This window comes from Octopus sinensis, linkage group LG13 (assembly GCF_006345805.1).
Source record: "Octopus sinensis linkage group LG13, ASM634580v1, whole genome shotgun sequence".
Taxonomy (NCBI): domain Eukaryota; kingdom Metazoa; phylum Mollusca; class Cephalopoda; order Octopoda; family Octopodidae; genus Octopus; species Octopus sinensis.
This window is the reverse complement of record NC_043009.1, coordinates 27,129,535-27,147,198: the sequence shown is the minus strand read 5'-3', so window position 1 is coordinate 27,147,198 and position 17,664 is coordinate 27,129,535. Positions and strand designations below refer to the sequence as shown.

Below are 17,664 nucleotides of genomic sequence, written 5' to 3'. Positions count from 1 at the left end.
AACTCTACCGCAATGTATCATCAGATGAAAGGATGAGCCTATATGAACAGAAGACTATGCATGGATATGTTAGTTGAAAGTCCCGTGATGATATTAACATCGATCATCAACGCAGTTTATCATGGACCAATGGCGATTACTACCTCCCACTATGAAACATATGCGTTTGCAATCCAGGAACAGGAAATATCAATATAGGTGCTCACCTATATATATGTGTGTGTGTGTGTGTGTGTGTGTGTGTGTGTGTGTGTGTGTGTGTGTAGTTGTTTGCTTAATTTCACTTTCACCTTTAGAAAACTGTTAACATTCATAAGTTTCTTAAATGAATATATGAAATGACAAGTTATACGCTTTCTTGCTACAACTAGATATGGAATACTTTACTCCTTTACATGTCTACACTGTCAAATGTAATAAATATAATTTATACAAATAACTTCAAATTATGACATTTATTACAAAACAATGAGGTCAAATGGTAAAAAGAAGAGAGGTAAACATTTACTGGCCCACTATACTTTAATATATGCGCGATTTGTTAAGTAGTGGAGCAAAGCAGAGCGAAGCAGGATTACTTTGTCTTGGATTGTCTTGCGCTTCTTTGTTTTTTGATATGAGAACAAATATTTACGGTTTTCTTTGAGAACTGTCCCTACAAACGCATTTTCACAAATACATTTCTTTCTTCATACATATACACATACATTCTCTCCCTTTCTCCCTCTCCCTCTCTCTCTCTCTCCTTCTTCTCTCACATGCACATGCAAACGCACACAAACGCGTTCACTTATATGAGCACACAAAAAAATAATTTGTGGATTTAGAAAGGATTGCCGTAAGTACAGGTAAGTTTACAGCTTATATGAAATTATTATTCATGTTGTCAATGTTAAGGTCACTAAGGTCACTAAGGTATGTTGCTTTAACAATATTATGAACACTAGTTAAGGGAGCTTTTCGTTCGTATTTACGTTCTTAGTTCAAATTCCGCTGAGGTTAACTGTGCCTTTCATCCCTTCGCGATCGATAAAGTACTAGTTGCGTATGGGGGTAGATCTAATCGACGGGCACCTCCTACCCAAGAATTGTGCCAAGAATAGAAAAGAATACTATGAACACTAGTTAAGACGATGAGTTGGCTGAATGGTTAGCACCTGGGGCGAAATACTTAGCGGCATTTCGAACATCTTTAGGTTCTCTGTTCAAATTCCGCTAGAGTTAACTTTGCCTTAGAGGTCGATAAAATAAGTACCAGTTGAACACTGGGGTCGATGCAATCGACTTAACCCTCCCCTAAAATTACTAGCCTAGTGCCAAATTTTAAAACGAATATTAAGCACATCAGTAATTTATTGAAACTCTACTGATTTACTAAATGTGGGAAATTTTTGTCGACATGGGTGTGTTGCCAAGACGCTCGCTATGCACGCAAATGGGATTGAATCACGCAGTGTGGCATCTTGCGTTAGTGTTTTCGTTTTTACTGTAGCCCCGATCTAACCAGTGTCTTGTGAGCGAATTTGGTTGACGGAAACTGTGTGGTAGCCGGTCGCATATTTGTGTGTGTGTGTGTGTGTGTGTATGTGTGTGTGTGTGTGTGTGCGTGTGTGCGTGTGTGCGTGTGTGTGTGTATGTGTGTGTGTGTGCGTGTGTGTATGTGTGTTCTTGCGTTTGTGTTTGTCCCCAACCACCGCTTGACATCCGATATTGGTTTGTTTACGTATCGTTAACCTTGTCTTGGCAAAAGTGGCGGATAGAATAAATACCAGAGTTTAAAAAAATATGTACTGGAGCGGATTTGTTCTTCAACTGAGTCTTTCAAGGTGGTGCCCCCGCATGGCTGCAATCCAATGACTGACACAAGTAAAAAAGCTATTGTTTGATGTTAGATCTGCACTAAATAACATGGTGCTGCAGAAATATACACATTCAGACAGAAAGTGTGCAGGTGGGGGAAAGATATTTTCAATTTAATAACTGAAAATTATTGATATAAAGTCTTTCTCACTCCTTATAAGCATAAAGGTAAATATGCTCACACACATAAACACAGAGGATGAGAGAAAGAGAGGAACAGGAGGAGTGGTAGAAAATGTAGCGACTCCAAAATGGCCATACTAGAACGTGTCACACTTTCACACGCATTATTACTACAACTTGGCCGTTTTTTGCCTTCACATTAGGGCACATTGCTCCCTTAACATGGCTACTAACTCCATCAGTACCATAAATATAATCAAACTCTACAAGGACTCAACAACCAGAGTGTTGAGATCATCTATTTCATCGCACTCCTTACGTAGTCTACACTCGTTGCCATCAGCTCAAATAGTATCGACTTTTTCGTAGATAATTCCAAACTTCACTTCTATCTGAACATTCATACTTGAGCGTCATCCACGTGAGACCTGTTCAAATCACTCGAAGCTGCAAAGATATTTATGAAAAATAACTTTCAAAAATTCCCAAGTAATGGGGAACACATGTTAATTTTGGCTGTATCAACAGCACGTTGATAAAATAATTATACATAACAAGAATATATTTCTGTACCAACACTTATCAAACGTAAGCAGCGTGCAAACTCAATGGACAGTGTTTGCACAGCTATTAAAATTCCCCATTCTTGAGAATCGTTTATGGCTATCATACATATTCGACTTACTTAACAAAATATTACAAGGACTGTATCACTATGACATGCTAAATCTCACTTGTTATCTATTCACAACCCACAAGGGAGGTCCACGATGGATTACTTCTCCCACATAAGTTCGATGCTGTTGTTACATTAACGGACATTTGGGACCACATCCAAAACTGCCACCATACTGGTTAACATGAACTCAATCGCTAGCTAACTGTGCAAACCTCTTGCTTACAGGTATGCTTCTTCGTCATCATAGAAGTCTTGGGGCTGTTTCTTTTCGGCATATTAATTCCGTGTCCACAAATAAAGAGAAATATTCATAATCAACAAAAGCAGTGATATACTTTTACAGAACAATAATTTGTTTCTCGTTAGATGAACATTTCACTGAATTGAGAATCTATAAATCAATATCGATTCCTAAAAGATTACGGAAAGAAATTCCCTTTGGAAAACAATTCTTGTTAGAAGAATAGAAGATTTGACGAAAAATGATTGTTGGTAATTCGATAAGTATAGCATTTCTACACTAACATTTATAGACTGAGGAAATGTAAGTAATTTTACTCATTTAATTGATGTTTTGCTTGTTCAAATTTTGTTCTAGATAAAACATTGCAAATTTAAAGAGAATTTCTAAAACAATTGTGTTTTTACCATGGCTGAAAATGAAGAATTTCAACTGAAATCAGAAAAACAAATGACTACCGGTTAGTAATTATTCAAACGTGGACTTCATAAAATATTTTTACCTATAAATTATTTCCATGATTTATTTATTTCTTCGGAAATTCTTGATATTTATCTGAAGCACGTTTTATTTGTTTAGTTCTCATCAATCTATATGTGCAATTTTTAGGATTGTTTCCCTTATTTAGAGAGAGAATAAATTATAATAAAAATTTAATATCCTATCATATGTTGACACCTTATTCAAAAATTAAATTTCAAAAGACAAGTATGGGTTTTATCTCTTTCTAGATATACGCAATAATTATTACGTATAATTCTTAACATCCTTCTCTACATTGATATTGATAAATAAGAAATACCAGGCTGGAGTTGAACGCAATCAATCAGTAAATCTTTGCTATATTTACCATGGTGTGTTATACCTGATGCTTGCACATTTGGCAATAAAGATAACGCCAACAATTACGGCTATAGAAATAAAGATAATCTGCAAACAGATGATTGAACGTGTAGATTTTATTCACTGAATCTTCATTCTTAGTACAAAACCAATCAGCAAAGATCCATGTGTCAAAATGGTTATTCATTCTATGAATAAATCAATGGTAACATAGATACGTTGTAATGAATTACCAAGTTAGAGAAATTTCCTTTTATTCTTTTACCCTTTTATTTGTTTCAGTCATTTGACTGCGGCCATGCTGGAGCACAGACTTACTATGTAGAATTTTCTTCATAATATAACAATTCCTCTAGTTGGGATTTAAATATATATTATCTCTTGCTACTTCCCATCGTAAATTGTATTCCTACATGAGATTTATATAGGTTTGGAGAATATAGTACAACATTGTTTGCAAGGAATGTTCCACATACACGGTGTAATACCATAATTAGAATAATGGACTAAAGTTGATAGAGTAGTTTTTCAGCTCCCTTCTTCGTAAGTCTCATCTAACTTAACAAATAAAAAGGCGGCAAAATGCAGCGAAGTGGCAGAATCGTTACCGCACTTGGCAAGGTGCTTAGCGACATTTCGCCCGTCTTTATGTCCTGAGTTCAAATTCCGCCGAGGCCGACTTTAACCTCTATCCTTTTCGGGGTCGATGTAATCGACTTACTCCTTTCTCCCAAAATAACCGGGTTTATTCCAATATTTTTATCAATAACGTAATTTTATTGATCAAGAAATATCTAATATGGATCATTTCCATTTTCATCTTTATTATTAGTATTCAGTTTAAAACATATTTACTATTACATTATTCAAATTCATGCCTAATACAATTTATTTCCTCATTTCAGATATATCAGATGAAAATGTTTCAGAAATCTTAGAAAAATGTGGTTCTTTTGGACCTTATCAGCGCTGGTTCTACGCCAACATTTTTATAATATGTATGTTGGCAGCAATGCAGAGCCTGAACTTGACATTTCTCAGCACAAACGTTCCTTTTTTATGTTACCCTCCGAACTTTAATGCTTCGTTAATTCCCGTAAACCTTACAGAGAATGAATATTTACAAATGCTTCAACCAAACGGCGACGATCATTGCTCTGTATATAACAATAGTTTTATTGAGACATATACAACACCACCAAGTAATTCATCAAAACTAGAGTGTTCTTATGGACGGAAATTTCTGACGGAAAAGTTTTCTTCGGTTGTAAGCGAGGTTAGTGAACAAGTCAACTAATTACTGTCAAATAGAGTACATGTGAGCGTACGTATCTGCAGAAAAAGAAAAAGACTGAGTGAGAGAGAGAGAGAGAGACAGACAGAGACAGACAGACAGACAGACAGACAGACAGACAGACAGACAGAGACAGACAGACAGAAACAGACAGAGAGATAGACAGAGCGGCAGAAACACAGATAAAGATGGATAGAGGGAATTTTGAAATATTCATGCGATAATGATAGCAAGCATAGATTTGATGTAAGTGTGAATAATTATCTGTTTTGAAGTACGAGAGAATTTAGAAATGGTTTTTGTAGTATGATGACATGGAAGAATTTTTCTGGAATGTTTTCTGTATCAAGAACTCGCCAGATGATTTTCTAAGCGTTGACTTTTTGAGAGGGACAACTGCTTAAAATCTGTTTCGTTACGAGAGGATGTCAACAGTTTTAATCGTGTATATCTGTATTCCACACATATACCTTTATATTCTTCGACGTGTGTTCTATGAAAAATTTAATAAATTTTAATATCTATAAAACATCATGAAATTCTTTCCAATTAAGTTTTAAAGATTCATTATGGTTAATTGATATGACAAATGATATTGCCATTTAGAATGACAAATTGGTTTCTGGAGCAGGATCCTTGAAAGAACTGGAAATACACATCAAAATAAAGAGTAATTTCCGTTCTCAGTTTTTAATTAAGAAGAGAAAGCTAAAACTGTACGCTTCAATATTCTTTTAAAGATACGTAAAATTCTGGAGTTTTTAATCGGTTCTATTTTTACTAATCTACTTACAGTTTGATTTGGTATGTGAGAGAAAATGGTTAAAATCCACTTTGCAGTCAGTTTATTTTGCTGGTTATCTTGTTGGTTCAATTGTATTTGGGGCCTTATCAGACAGGTGAGAAATTTACCTTTTCTTTATCTTAACATAAATCCAGCGCGTTGTGTTTAAAGTTTTGTACTTTCCACCAGAATCCTTACCTTTTGCAGGTTTCAATAATTTCCACATTATAGTAAAATTCATCATCGGAGGAAGAGATTTTACCATTTTTGTACATGACATATGTAGTTGAATTTTTCTGTTTTTAACATTTCAGGCAACGAAATTTTAATGTTTAATGAAACTTTCTGCTTCCTCTTTCATGTAATATGACTATTGTCTCGCTAAATGGAATGTGACACGAATTTCCTAAACAAATAACAATTATTATATTTCTGGATTTTTATATATACAGATTTGGTCGGAGATCCATTTTAATATTGGCAAACATATGCCTAGTCGTCAGTGGAGTTATCAAAATCTTCGTACCATCTTTGATTATTTTTCTCATTCTCCTTTGGATTCAAGCTGCTGGACACGTCGCCTTTATACTTGTCGCTTTTGCATTGAGTAAGGTTTATATATATATATGAGTTCTATACTTTACATGAAGCATTGTCTGATATGTGTGAGCTAAGTAATTTTTATGTAACCAAACAATACAAGTTATAAAATATTAACAAAATGGGTCAATGGTTAGTATTATACACACAAACCATATAGTAGATATCAGCTATCAATAACTTTACACCGAAAATTTCCTGAAGAAGTGGTCCTAAACCTAAAATATTGAAAATCCAGATAGAGTACTAATCCTCAAATTGTATTAGTTTTTTTTTTACAACTTGTATAGTTTGAACTTTATATCTACACATGTGTGTTTGCGTATGTGGGTGTGTGTGTGTGTGTGTGTGTGTGTGTGTGTGTGCGCATGTGTTTGTATCTGTATATCCATGTATTAATATATTAATGAGACAGGAATAATGTAATCAACTTCTTTTGCTTACAACTGTTTCTGCTAAAAGAAGCAGTACCATCCAAGTTGAGAGCGTGTTTATTTATTTAGATAGATAGATAGATAGATAGATAGATAGATAGATAGATAGATAGATAGATAGATAGATAGATAGATAGATAGATAGATAGATAGATAGATTGATTGATTGATAGATAGATAGATACATACATACATACATACATACAAACATACATACATACATACATACATACATACATACATACATACATACATATATATATACATGTGTGTGTGTGTGTGTGTGTATGTATGTATGTATGTATGTATGTATGTATGTATGTATGTATGTATGTATATGACTATGCATGTACAAGTATATCCCTATTTATTGTCAATCTTGGCGAAAACTAAAGGTGGAGCGGACTGAGTTCTTACAATGACAAAGACTTGGTGAAAGTGGCTGTGAAGAAGTGACTACAGTTGTATACATCTGCATCTTTTTAAGTGGGATTCGAAAATTGGGTTCAACCACGTCAATATCATCCTAAAATATAGACACTTTAACCTTCTGTGCAGGCTGTTGGCTCTTAAACCTCTTGTGGCTTGGAGAACAGATGTGACACCATTTCGTGGACTGAGCTTTCTGAGCAACTCCAGTTGTCTCGACACATAACATTGTTTATCAAATATCATCCAATCAGCGCACACGATTCTCTCATGTGATGTTTTTCACTCCCACATCGTTTATTATTTAAGCTTACGTCAATTCGTCTGAGGGGACACTTTAAGGACTTTATCAAGTGGCATTAGATATACATCAACTCATTGTTGTGGATTTATTCTTTTTCACCTTTGCACGCTTACTATGGTACACACGGTTCATTTTGCATCGTGGAAAACCCAAATTACAGTTTGCCATTTTGCAATTCACTTTAGAATGTTTTCTTCGTTCGTTTATAAAGTTATTAGCTGAGCACAATATCATTGTTCGCCTTACGTTATAGCACATTCGTTTCCAGATTATAAAGATACGCTCACGATTCTTCCCTTGTCCCCACATACGAATTGTCTTCGTTGGTTTCAAGCGCTTAAAGCAGACCAGAGCTGACTTCCACCTTTCTTTACTTCCAAATTGAGTTTCAGCTGCCAAGGTACCCATATTGCGCACACTTTACAAATCCTATAGTCTTCTGTAATACAGTGGATATCGCAGTCCAATGGTGCAGTAAGCTCCATCTGTTTGCATCAGTCAATTCATCCACTTAAAATAATATTTCTGAATCTCCTTAAATTCTATATGTATCACACATATAGGCACACGTAGAATTCTATATGTATTACACATCACTGAGGATTACTGTGGAAGAACGAACACTCTCAACTGAGAAGCAGCCCAAAGACTGACCTTACTCTTCAGCGCTTGGAATATTTTAAGTTCCAACAACAACGATCCTTCCACGAACTCATAATGGTGTATGTCTGGGATGATGCTACTACAAGACATACAAACATCCTAAACTGCATCCAAAAACGGCCATCCAAATGTCTGACCTGAAGTCTATGTCAATAACTCTAGACAAAGATAACTGTTTTCATTTCCTGCATTATTTACTGCCCCTTCAATGGATTCTTCTTATCACAAATGGTCTGTGTCGTACCCCTTACAGTCAAACAGTACCAACTCACCAATTTTTCTTCTTTCACTGCCGTATTGTGCACATACCTAATCCTCCCTCTTCAGGACGTCGGTATTCTGGAAATCCCCAGCTATATTTTGTCCTAAAGGAAACCACAGTTTAATTAATATAGTACTGAACTGACTTGCCTTATTCCCATATTTGCTCATTTAGAAAGCTACAGGTTTTATCAGAATAACTTACTCTCATTACACTACATTCAGTTTTCATGTTAATGTACTGTTACAGTACGTGAACATTTGAACGTCTCCATGCAGTTATTGTTTTATCATATATATTAATACATATTTTAAATTTACTGTTAAAACATTATTCAAACTATATTTATGTATTTCCTTAACTTTTCAGCTGTGGAATCTGCGCCTTCAAAACTACGTACCCTTATTAGTTTTTGGTACGCGTCTCTATATTCGTCAGGAATAATATTTGTAACAGTGTTTGCCTATGTTATATCCGACTGGCATTATTTAGAATTGATAATTTGCCTCCTGCCTATAACCAATTTTTTCATTTGGATGTGAGTAAAGTATATTTTTGTTTAGAAAATTTTTATTGTCCATAGTTCTAATTTTATGCAAAGATGTTTTCGTTATTTTCCATCAACTCACATCTGCCTGCTAGAATAAAAACCAAATATTAAGAATAAAACTGGGATCCGTTTTCGTTTCATTTCTACATAAACTATTTCCTATATTTTAATATATTTTCTTATTTCATGTTCCTCCTTTCATTTGTTCGATATGCATGTCTATGTTTACAATAAATGTATTTTATCAATGGATAGTGGATGCTATTTTATCAACAATAGTTCTGTTCATTCAATGAATTTTGAAGAGATCAAAAAAAGGTAGAAATCTGAAAGTGCAAGGTCGGGTAGATACAGGGGTGCGGTGAAACTATCCAGTTAAGTCACAGTAACTTCTGCCGCATTTGCAGAGAAATCGACGATCTGGCATTATCGTAAAGAAAGATTATTAGCAGATGCTGGGCATTTCTGATCGATCGCTGCGTTAAATTTGTCCCGTTGGTCATAGTACACACCCGAATTGATGTCCTGTCCTTACAAAGAAGCTCGTAAAAGACAAACATGACATAGAAAACTGAACTAGTTTTTATTAATAAGCGTGACATTTGCAAGCAAATTTAATAGGTTTCTTCTTTTAAGGAAAAATATGTTTCGTTGTGAATTATCGCCCTCAGTGTGTAATTCACATAGTCTCAGTTAATAAAACCATGAGATCATGTTTTTCCTGCACGTACCTATATATATATATATATATATATGTGTGTGTGTGTGTGTGTGTGTGTGTGTGTGTGTACGTGTGTGTGTTCAAATTATTCCTGTTTACAAAATCACCTACATCGATACCTGACTGCCAATATTATTTTTCATGCCTCTTTTTATCGAACACCTTCAGGTTTCTCCATGAATCTCCACGATGGCTGATTGGCAGAAAAAGGTTTACAGAAGTAAAAGCACTTTTTCGAAAAATAATGAAGAAAAATAAAAAAGAACACCTGGAGATGTTAGATATTTTTACAAATAACGAAGAGGAGACTTTATTCAAGAATAGTTTCCAAGAAATTATATCCGAGGGAAAAGATTTACCCGAAGTAAAGAATTATACTTTTATTGATCTATTTAAAACATGGCGGATTGCATTAATCACACTTGATATTTGCTTCTGCTGGTAAATATTTCTTTAAAAATCTTTTTTATCACTTTCTTCTTTTCAATAAATATAATTGATGAACTGAGGATTATCTCGGATCGAAAGTCTTTTGTTAGAAGAATAGCATTGTAGAAATAAATGTTATTATATACACTGTACCTTATTCTAAGAATGCAGATATTAAAGGTATTGGACATTCAGTGATTAAGGCGTTTCAAAGTAATTATGTACTGGTAAACGGGATCTATCACTAAGGGATAAGTGTTATTTAGACGGGCATAATGCAATATGAATGAAGGAATACTTACTCACCTCACCACCAGTCGGGTAGATGCAACCTACATTTGACGTGTTAAAAATCCTGTAAGACATACAATCAGCAATAATTGACGGTTCGTGGATTATCGACAGGAGCGTAATGTATTTAAGTAATGTACAAACATGTTCCCTACAAATCATTCTTATTATTCGGTTTTCATTTTGATATCGATAAACCATTGTAGTATTTTGTTGAGATTAAGATTCGGTGAACATCTGTTAAAGTTATAATTTACTGTGTGTGTGTGTGTGTGTGTCTCTGTATGTGTGTATGTGTGTGTGTGTGTGTGTGTGTGTGTGTGTGTGTGGAGAGAGAAAGAGAGAGAGTACGCGTATTGTATGACATATTTGTGTTTGACAGAAATGTTTGATACATTATATCATATTTTTAATATAAACCTTTCATTTGTAATACTAATAAAAACAACACATTTAGTCATATGATGTTAACTTATTCATTCACAGGATGGTCTGCAGTATGTTATACTACGGTGTACTCCTTAATTCCGTTGATATGGCTGGAAACCGCTACATAAATGTCCTTTTGATGCAAATTGTGGAATTCCCCAGCTTCTTACTTTCTTATTATTTGTTTAAACGTTTTTATCATCGCAAGCCTATTTGTCTCCTTATGATATTAAGTGGATTAAATTACATTGTATCAAATTTTGTAACCGAAGGTAAAGTATATCACAGATACGAACGTTGCGTACCCAATAACAGAACGTACTCACCATATTCTTTCTGGATTTTAATATACCATGAGATTGTACGCTCAGTTTATTGTACAATCAATAAATCCATGATAGAATTACTTTCTCACGTTACATTATTTAGATTCGACATTTTGTCTGTTTTATCTTTGGTGAATTCATTTGCTCAACAATTATATCTCTGTTAGTTTTAATAAACTACTTTTAGTAAATATTTATTGACATGAAATATTTAGTAAATATTTATTGAAACTATCCAAACTTTGAGTTCTGTATAATTTGTGCGTTAAATCCTGGATAATGAATGGCTCAAAATAACTTTCACTTTAATAACTTATGATCCAGCACTTCGTTTAATCTAGAGAATTCTAGATTTAATAGAGAGAATCCAAAAGTTAATATTGCAGTTCATGATACGTAAGACATCAATGTTTTTAAATTTTTTGTTTATAAAGAAAATCATATTTGCCTTACACACTATAATTATGTGCCTTAAGATGTATATTTATAATAATAAATATAACTAAACAGTGGGACTCTGTATCAAAAAAGGAATGATAGGTGTTGAATGGAATTTAATGTTATGAGGGATATGTTGTATTATCTAAGGTTTGTTATTGTATTATAGGTTCATTCTGGTTTCCTCTGATTCTGGTTGTTCTGGGAAAGTTGTGCATCTCTGCAGCGTTTGCCGCAATTTATCTTTTATCGGCAGAAATATTTCCAACAATTGTTAGGTAAGTTTCATAGCGATCTCTTAGCTACATATGATCCAACTGTGTTCAGTGTCTCTACCAGATGCATTAACTGTTATTGGTTCATCCTCTCACCATGAATTCGCCATTTTAAAAAGTTACTTTATATTTTTTGCTTCTCTCACCATGAATTCGCCATTTTAAAAAGTTACTTTATATTTTTTGCTTATCTCACCATGAATTTACCAAAACACATCACTTCACGACATTTTGAATTAAATTAATAGACTAAATCATATCATCGCGTAATTTGGACAACATATCATGTCGCTGTTTGTTTTGTTACACAAACTATATGACTATGATTTGCTCTTCTCACCATTATTCCTAATTTCACTATATCACGTATATACCTATGTACTTAAGTGTGACTGAATAATAAAACTTTAATTCTTTGCAAAAGAGACGATAGACAATATATATTTTCAATAATATCTCAATGCTACAGGCTTAAACTCATCAAAACTTCATGTTTAACTGCATTTCTATTTGTATAATCTAATTATTAAAGCAAATAAAAGATTATTGAAACCCACTGGAAATATGTACATACTAACCTACATTATTTTTGCTTTCAGAACAAACGGTTTAGGTGTGGCGTCAGTGTGTGCCCGGATCGGTGGAATATGCGCACCCTTTATACTTCTGCTCTCATCCTATGTCAAATGGCTTCCTCTAAGTATCTATGGCGCCCTTTCTGTTATATCCGGCATGTCTTTGCTCTTACTGCCTGAAACAAAAGATAAAGGCTTACCTCAAACCTTTGAAGATTTGAACAAATTGAAGACTTGATGTAGCGTAACCCAGCCATGTGCAGAAGTAGCATGTGTGAAGAAGAAGAAAAAGAAGAAGAAGAAGAAGAAGAAGAAGAAGAAGAAGAAGACGAAGAAGAAGAAGAAGAAGAAGAAGAACAACAACAACAACAACAACAACAGCAGCAGCAAAATGAAGGAAGAAAGAAGGCGAAGAAGGGGAAGGAGAAGAAGAGAAAAAAGAAAAAAAGTAATGAAGAAAGTAATTAAATCAAGCGAAAATATAAATATATTAAATAAGAAATAAAAATAAAAAATAAGATTAATAGTAATTGGGAACAGTGGGGAGAAGATTTGAGTTTATCAAGAATAACCAAATGGAAAATTCAGGAATGGTCACTATTCTTGTGTTCTTGTCAAAAGTTGACCTGGGTTACGAGGTCACCTCTTCAGTTCTCACAGGTAGGATGGTGTATATATACATACGCATATACACATACACACATATATATATATATACCTATATGTGCATATACACACACATATGCATACATACACGTATTCACACACACATATACATACATATACACACTCTCATACATACATATATACAAATATGCATATATGCACATACACAGATACATATCCATATATACACATACATACACAAATACATGCATATATATATATATATATATATATAAACATTAATTTTTATAATTATGAGTATAATTATAATTACAATTAGGGTTCAGCTAAGTTCTTTGGCTGCTATTTCTAAAAGTTCGGTATGTGGCAAAGCAAATTCTTTTTGCTGAACCCTAATTATAATTATACTCATAATTATAAAAAGTAATGTTTAAGTTTACGGAAAATGGTCCTTTTAACATGCTGAACACTACTTGGTGGAATTATTAATTACTAATTAATTAATTAATTTTACCATTTATTACATATATATATATATATATATATATATATATATATATATTTACATATAAGAGACCAAAGTGTACGTACGCCGCTATATTTTTTTATATATCACTATATATGCATAGTGATATATGTATATGTGTATTTGTATATGTGCATATGTATATATATATATATATGTGTGTGTGTGTGCGTGTGTGTGTGTGTGTGTGTGTGTGTGTGTGTGCGTATGTGTATATATACCATCCTACCTATGAGAACTGAAGAGGTGACCTCGTAACCCAGGTCAACTTTTGAGAAGAACACAAGAATAGTGACCATTCCTGAATCTTCCATTTGGGTATTTTTGATAAACTCAAATCTTCTCCCCACTGTTCCCAATTACTATTAATCTTATTTTTTACTTTTTTTATTTTACATTTCAGATATTTATATTTTCTCTTGATTTCATTTACTTTTTCTTTTTTCTGTTCTACTCCTTCCATTTCTTCGCCCTCTTTCTTGTTTTGCTGTTGTTGTTGCTGCTGCTGCTGCTGCTTCTTCTTCTTCTTCTTCTTTCTTCTTCTTCTTCTTCTTCTTCTTCTTCTTCTTCTTCTACTTCTTTTTCTTCTTCTTCTTGTTCTCCTCCTCCTCCTTCTTCTACTTCTTCTTTTCTTCTTCTTTTTCTGCTCTTCTTCTTCTTCTTCTTCTTCTTCTTCTTCTTCTTCTTCACACGTGGTTTTGCATTCTTAACATATATATATATAATATTTTTATTCTTTATTTTTATATTCTTTATATTCTTTATATTCTTTTTTCCGTGTAAGGATGAATCTTTTGCTATTTAATCAACCAGTAAAACATACAATACCTGCTGTCAGGTGTAAAACATGGCCGCCTGTCGGCTGATTCTATTATGTAGATTTCTCCTCCGCCTTCCTTAAGCCAGAAAGGGAAAACAGTTTCCATCTGTCTCGTGGCTGTAGCGAAAGAGGTTGTGTGGTGGTCTAGACTGAAAGAACTGAAGAGAAATACTTTTTCTCTTTGGCCTATCCCTCATCAACTTTTAGGAAAGTGGGGGTTGAGAGAGAAGTGCTGACTTCCAGCAATTTTGTTAAAAGGTGAGAGAATGTGGTGAACGTTGCTTGCCGCTTTTAGCCATTTCTTTGTTATACTTTTTATTGTTCTTCACATTTTACATGACACTTTATGTAACCCTATTTTGTCCGTCATGCTTTGTAGCGTCCAATCTGATTTTTGACGGCTTGTGTGGCTAATAAAGAAAGGAATATTATTGTTATTATTATTATTATTATTATTATTATTATTATTATTATTATTATGATTATTATCATCATCATCATCATCATCATCATCATCATCATCATCATCATCATTATCATTATTATTATTATTATTATTATTATTATTATTATCATTATTATTATACGTCCCACCAACAGAAAGTAAAGAAGGAGATAGAAATGATGTTTGGTGACAGCAAAAAGGGGACACTCACTTGCAAACTGATTACCCTAAAGCAGGAGCTAAAAGCTGTCAGTGAAAAACTCCGATATCTGAAGAGAATAACCGAGGGAAGAAAAATAAACAAAAAAATTAACCGCAACCAGGCATAAGTATACAGAGACATGAGAGGAGGAGCAATAAATATCATGGAAGCTCCTTCACGAGAAGACATAGACTCCTTCTGGGGAAAATCTAGAGGGAAGTGAAGGAATTTAACCAAGATGCTCTGTGACTTCAAAGAATTCGGAAGAGTTATTGCTGTGCGTTACATCCAAGACATACAACATTGATGGTGAAGCTCTTGCAACTGTGATCCAGAAACTCCAGGATGGAAAAGCACCTGGAGAGACTTGATTGTTGGATATTGGTACAAGAAGCTAACATTCTACCGATCATATCTTATCAATCTGTATCACTAAGCTTTCATTGGGAACCGTAGCATACCACACTGGTTAGCTCTGGTAGAGACAAAATTGATCCTCAAATACAGAATCACGCACATGACAAACAAACTACTAGACAATTGCATACCAGAACTTAATGTATAAGATATACATATCATGTTTAAACCCCTTCCTCCAAGACCATTGTGAAACCAATAATATTATCACAGCAGAACATGCAGCTGGAGAAAAGGGAGTCTGGGGATGTGCCGAGCAATTGCTAATCAACAAAACTGTGATGTTAGAGGTGCGGGAGCATAAGAAGAACCAAGTTTCAATGTGGTTAGATTACAAGAAAGCCTTTGGCTATGTTCCCCACTCATGGGTGCTAGAAGCCCTTCAACTTACTAAAGTTCCAGTGAGAATAGTCAAAGCCATAGCTGACCTGACTTCATCGTGGGCCATCATCTTGAAATTAAACACAAAGAGTAACGATTGTGTTATCACCAACAGGATACAATATCACAAAGGCATAGTCCAAGGGGACAGCCTCTTTGTGATGTTGTTTATACTTTCTGTAAACCCCTTGTCATTCATATTAAGGAACTTGAAGGATATCTCACTGGTTCACTTGGATACCAAATTACACACTATTTTTTGTGGATGACGTAAAACTTTATGCAAAGAATATGCAGGAGATTAAAAAGAGCCTTGACCTAGTTACAACAATCTTAAATGATGTTGGAGTTTGGTCAGGATAAATGTTGTTATGTGGTTGTTGAAAGGGGGAAGATTATAAACCAGACAAGTAACATCTCCATCAATGATTTGACTGTTTCCTCTGTATCTGACGAGGAATGTTACAGCTATCTAGGGGTGGATGAAAATATATCATACAATGACACCTGTAGCAAAGCACGTGTCTCTAAAGAATATTACAACCGAATAAAGAAACTTTGGACCTCAAAGCTCTCAGGATTCAATAAAACAGTGACCCACAATGTAGTGCTCGTACTCATACCAACATTTGGGCTGCTTGATTGGACGCTTGATGAGATACGAGCCATTGATGTGAAAACCTGAAAAATACTAACAAGCACACATAATTTCTACATAAACAGTGATGTAGACCGCGTTTACCAAAAACGTAAACAAGGCGGCAGAGGCTTAACATCGATCCAAAATGCCTTTGAATGTCGCATCATATCCCTCCGGCAACATATTTTAACCACCAAGTGCATCTCTTGACCAAGTTTGCATACATGAGGCTGATAACATCATAAGACTTAAAAGGCAGCCCCTTCAGCAACATTCTTTATCTGATAAACTAGACCACATGCCCAAAGAAGTTGCACAACTCTACCGCAACGTATCATCCCATGAAAGGATGAGCCTATATGAACAGAAGACTATGCATGGATATGTTAGTTGAAAGCTCCGTGCTGATAGTAACATCGATCATCAAAGCAGTTTATCATGGACCAATAGCCAAATTACTAACTCCCACTTTGAAGGGTACGCGTTTGCAATACAGGAACAGGAAATATCAACCCAGTACCTGAAGCACAAAAGAGATAGATATGCGGGACCCACATCAAAATGGGGGTTCGCCGAAGAATCATTGATGTAACGTTACTTGACAAGACATGTAACTCAGAAATCAGGAATTCTCTGCGTTTTAAGTCGCTATGTTCTCTTATTGAGAACTACGATACTCTGGACATGTGATTAGCACGCCTCAGAAAAGAATTGCGAAACTGATTCCTCAAGACGACAAAACAAGCAGGAGACTTATTGGTCGACCAAGAATGAGAAGGTTGTACATAATATCCACATCCACATTTGATCAAACTTAGGAACCCAACCAGAAAGTGTATTGACGTTTAATTCTGAGAGGAATCTATGGAGGAGTTACCTGATCAATCAATTAATCAGGAATATTGGGTCGAGAATATGTCTGTCAGATATATATATATATAACTGTTTGCTTAATTTCAGCTTCACTGAATTTCTATTTAACCTTAAGAAGACTATAACATTGATAAGTTTGTTAAATGAATATATCAAATGACAAGTTATACGCTTTCTTGCTAC

At 34.5% G+C, this 17,664-nt stretch overlaps 1 protein-coding gene across 1 annotated transcript; it reads left to right on the top strand.

Annotated features, from left to right (window-relative positions):
* The first annotated feature begins 806 nt into the window (after positions 1 to 806).
* LOC115218550 (organic cation transporter protein-like) lies at positions 807 to 10,091 on the top strand. The gene is made up of 6 exons (XM_029788430.2): positions 807 to 848; positions 3,261 to 3,363; positions 4,652 to 5,022; positions 5,836 to 5,939; positions 8,886 to 9,054; positions 9,956 to 10,091. The coding sequence occupies exons 2-5, from the start codon at positions 3,312 to 3,314 to the stop codon at positions 8,923 to 8,925; spliced, it is 567 nt and encodes a 188-aa protein (XP_029644290.1). The 5' UTR covers positions 807 to 848; positions 3,261 to 3,311; the 3' UTR covers positions 8,926 to 9,054; positions 9,956 to 10,091.
* The last annotated feature ends 7,573 nt before the right edge of the window (positions 10,092 to 17,664 follow it).

Bases quoted from the DNA above. Each gene is read 5' to 3' on its own strand.
- LOC115218550 (XM_029788430.2), top strand. From the start codon at position 3,312: ATGGCTGAAAATGAAGAATTTCAACTGAAATCAGAAAAACAAATGACT. The intron at 3,364-4,651 runs GTTAGTAATTAT...TCCTCATTTCAG, and splicing joins AGAAAAACAAATGACTACCG to ATATATCAGATGAAAATGTT. The intron at 5,023-5,835 runs GTTAGTGAACAA...ATCTACTTACAG, and splicing joins TTTCTTCGGTTGTAAGCGAG to TTTGATTTGGTATGTGAGAG.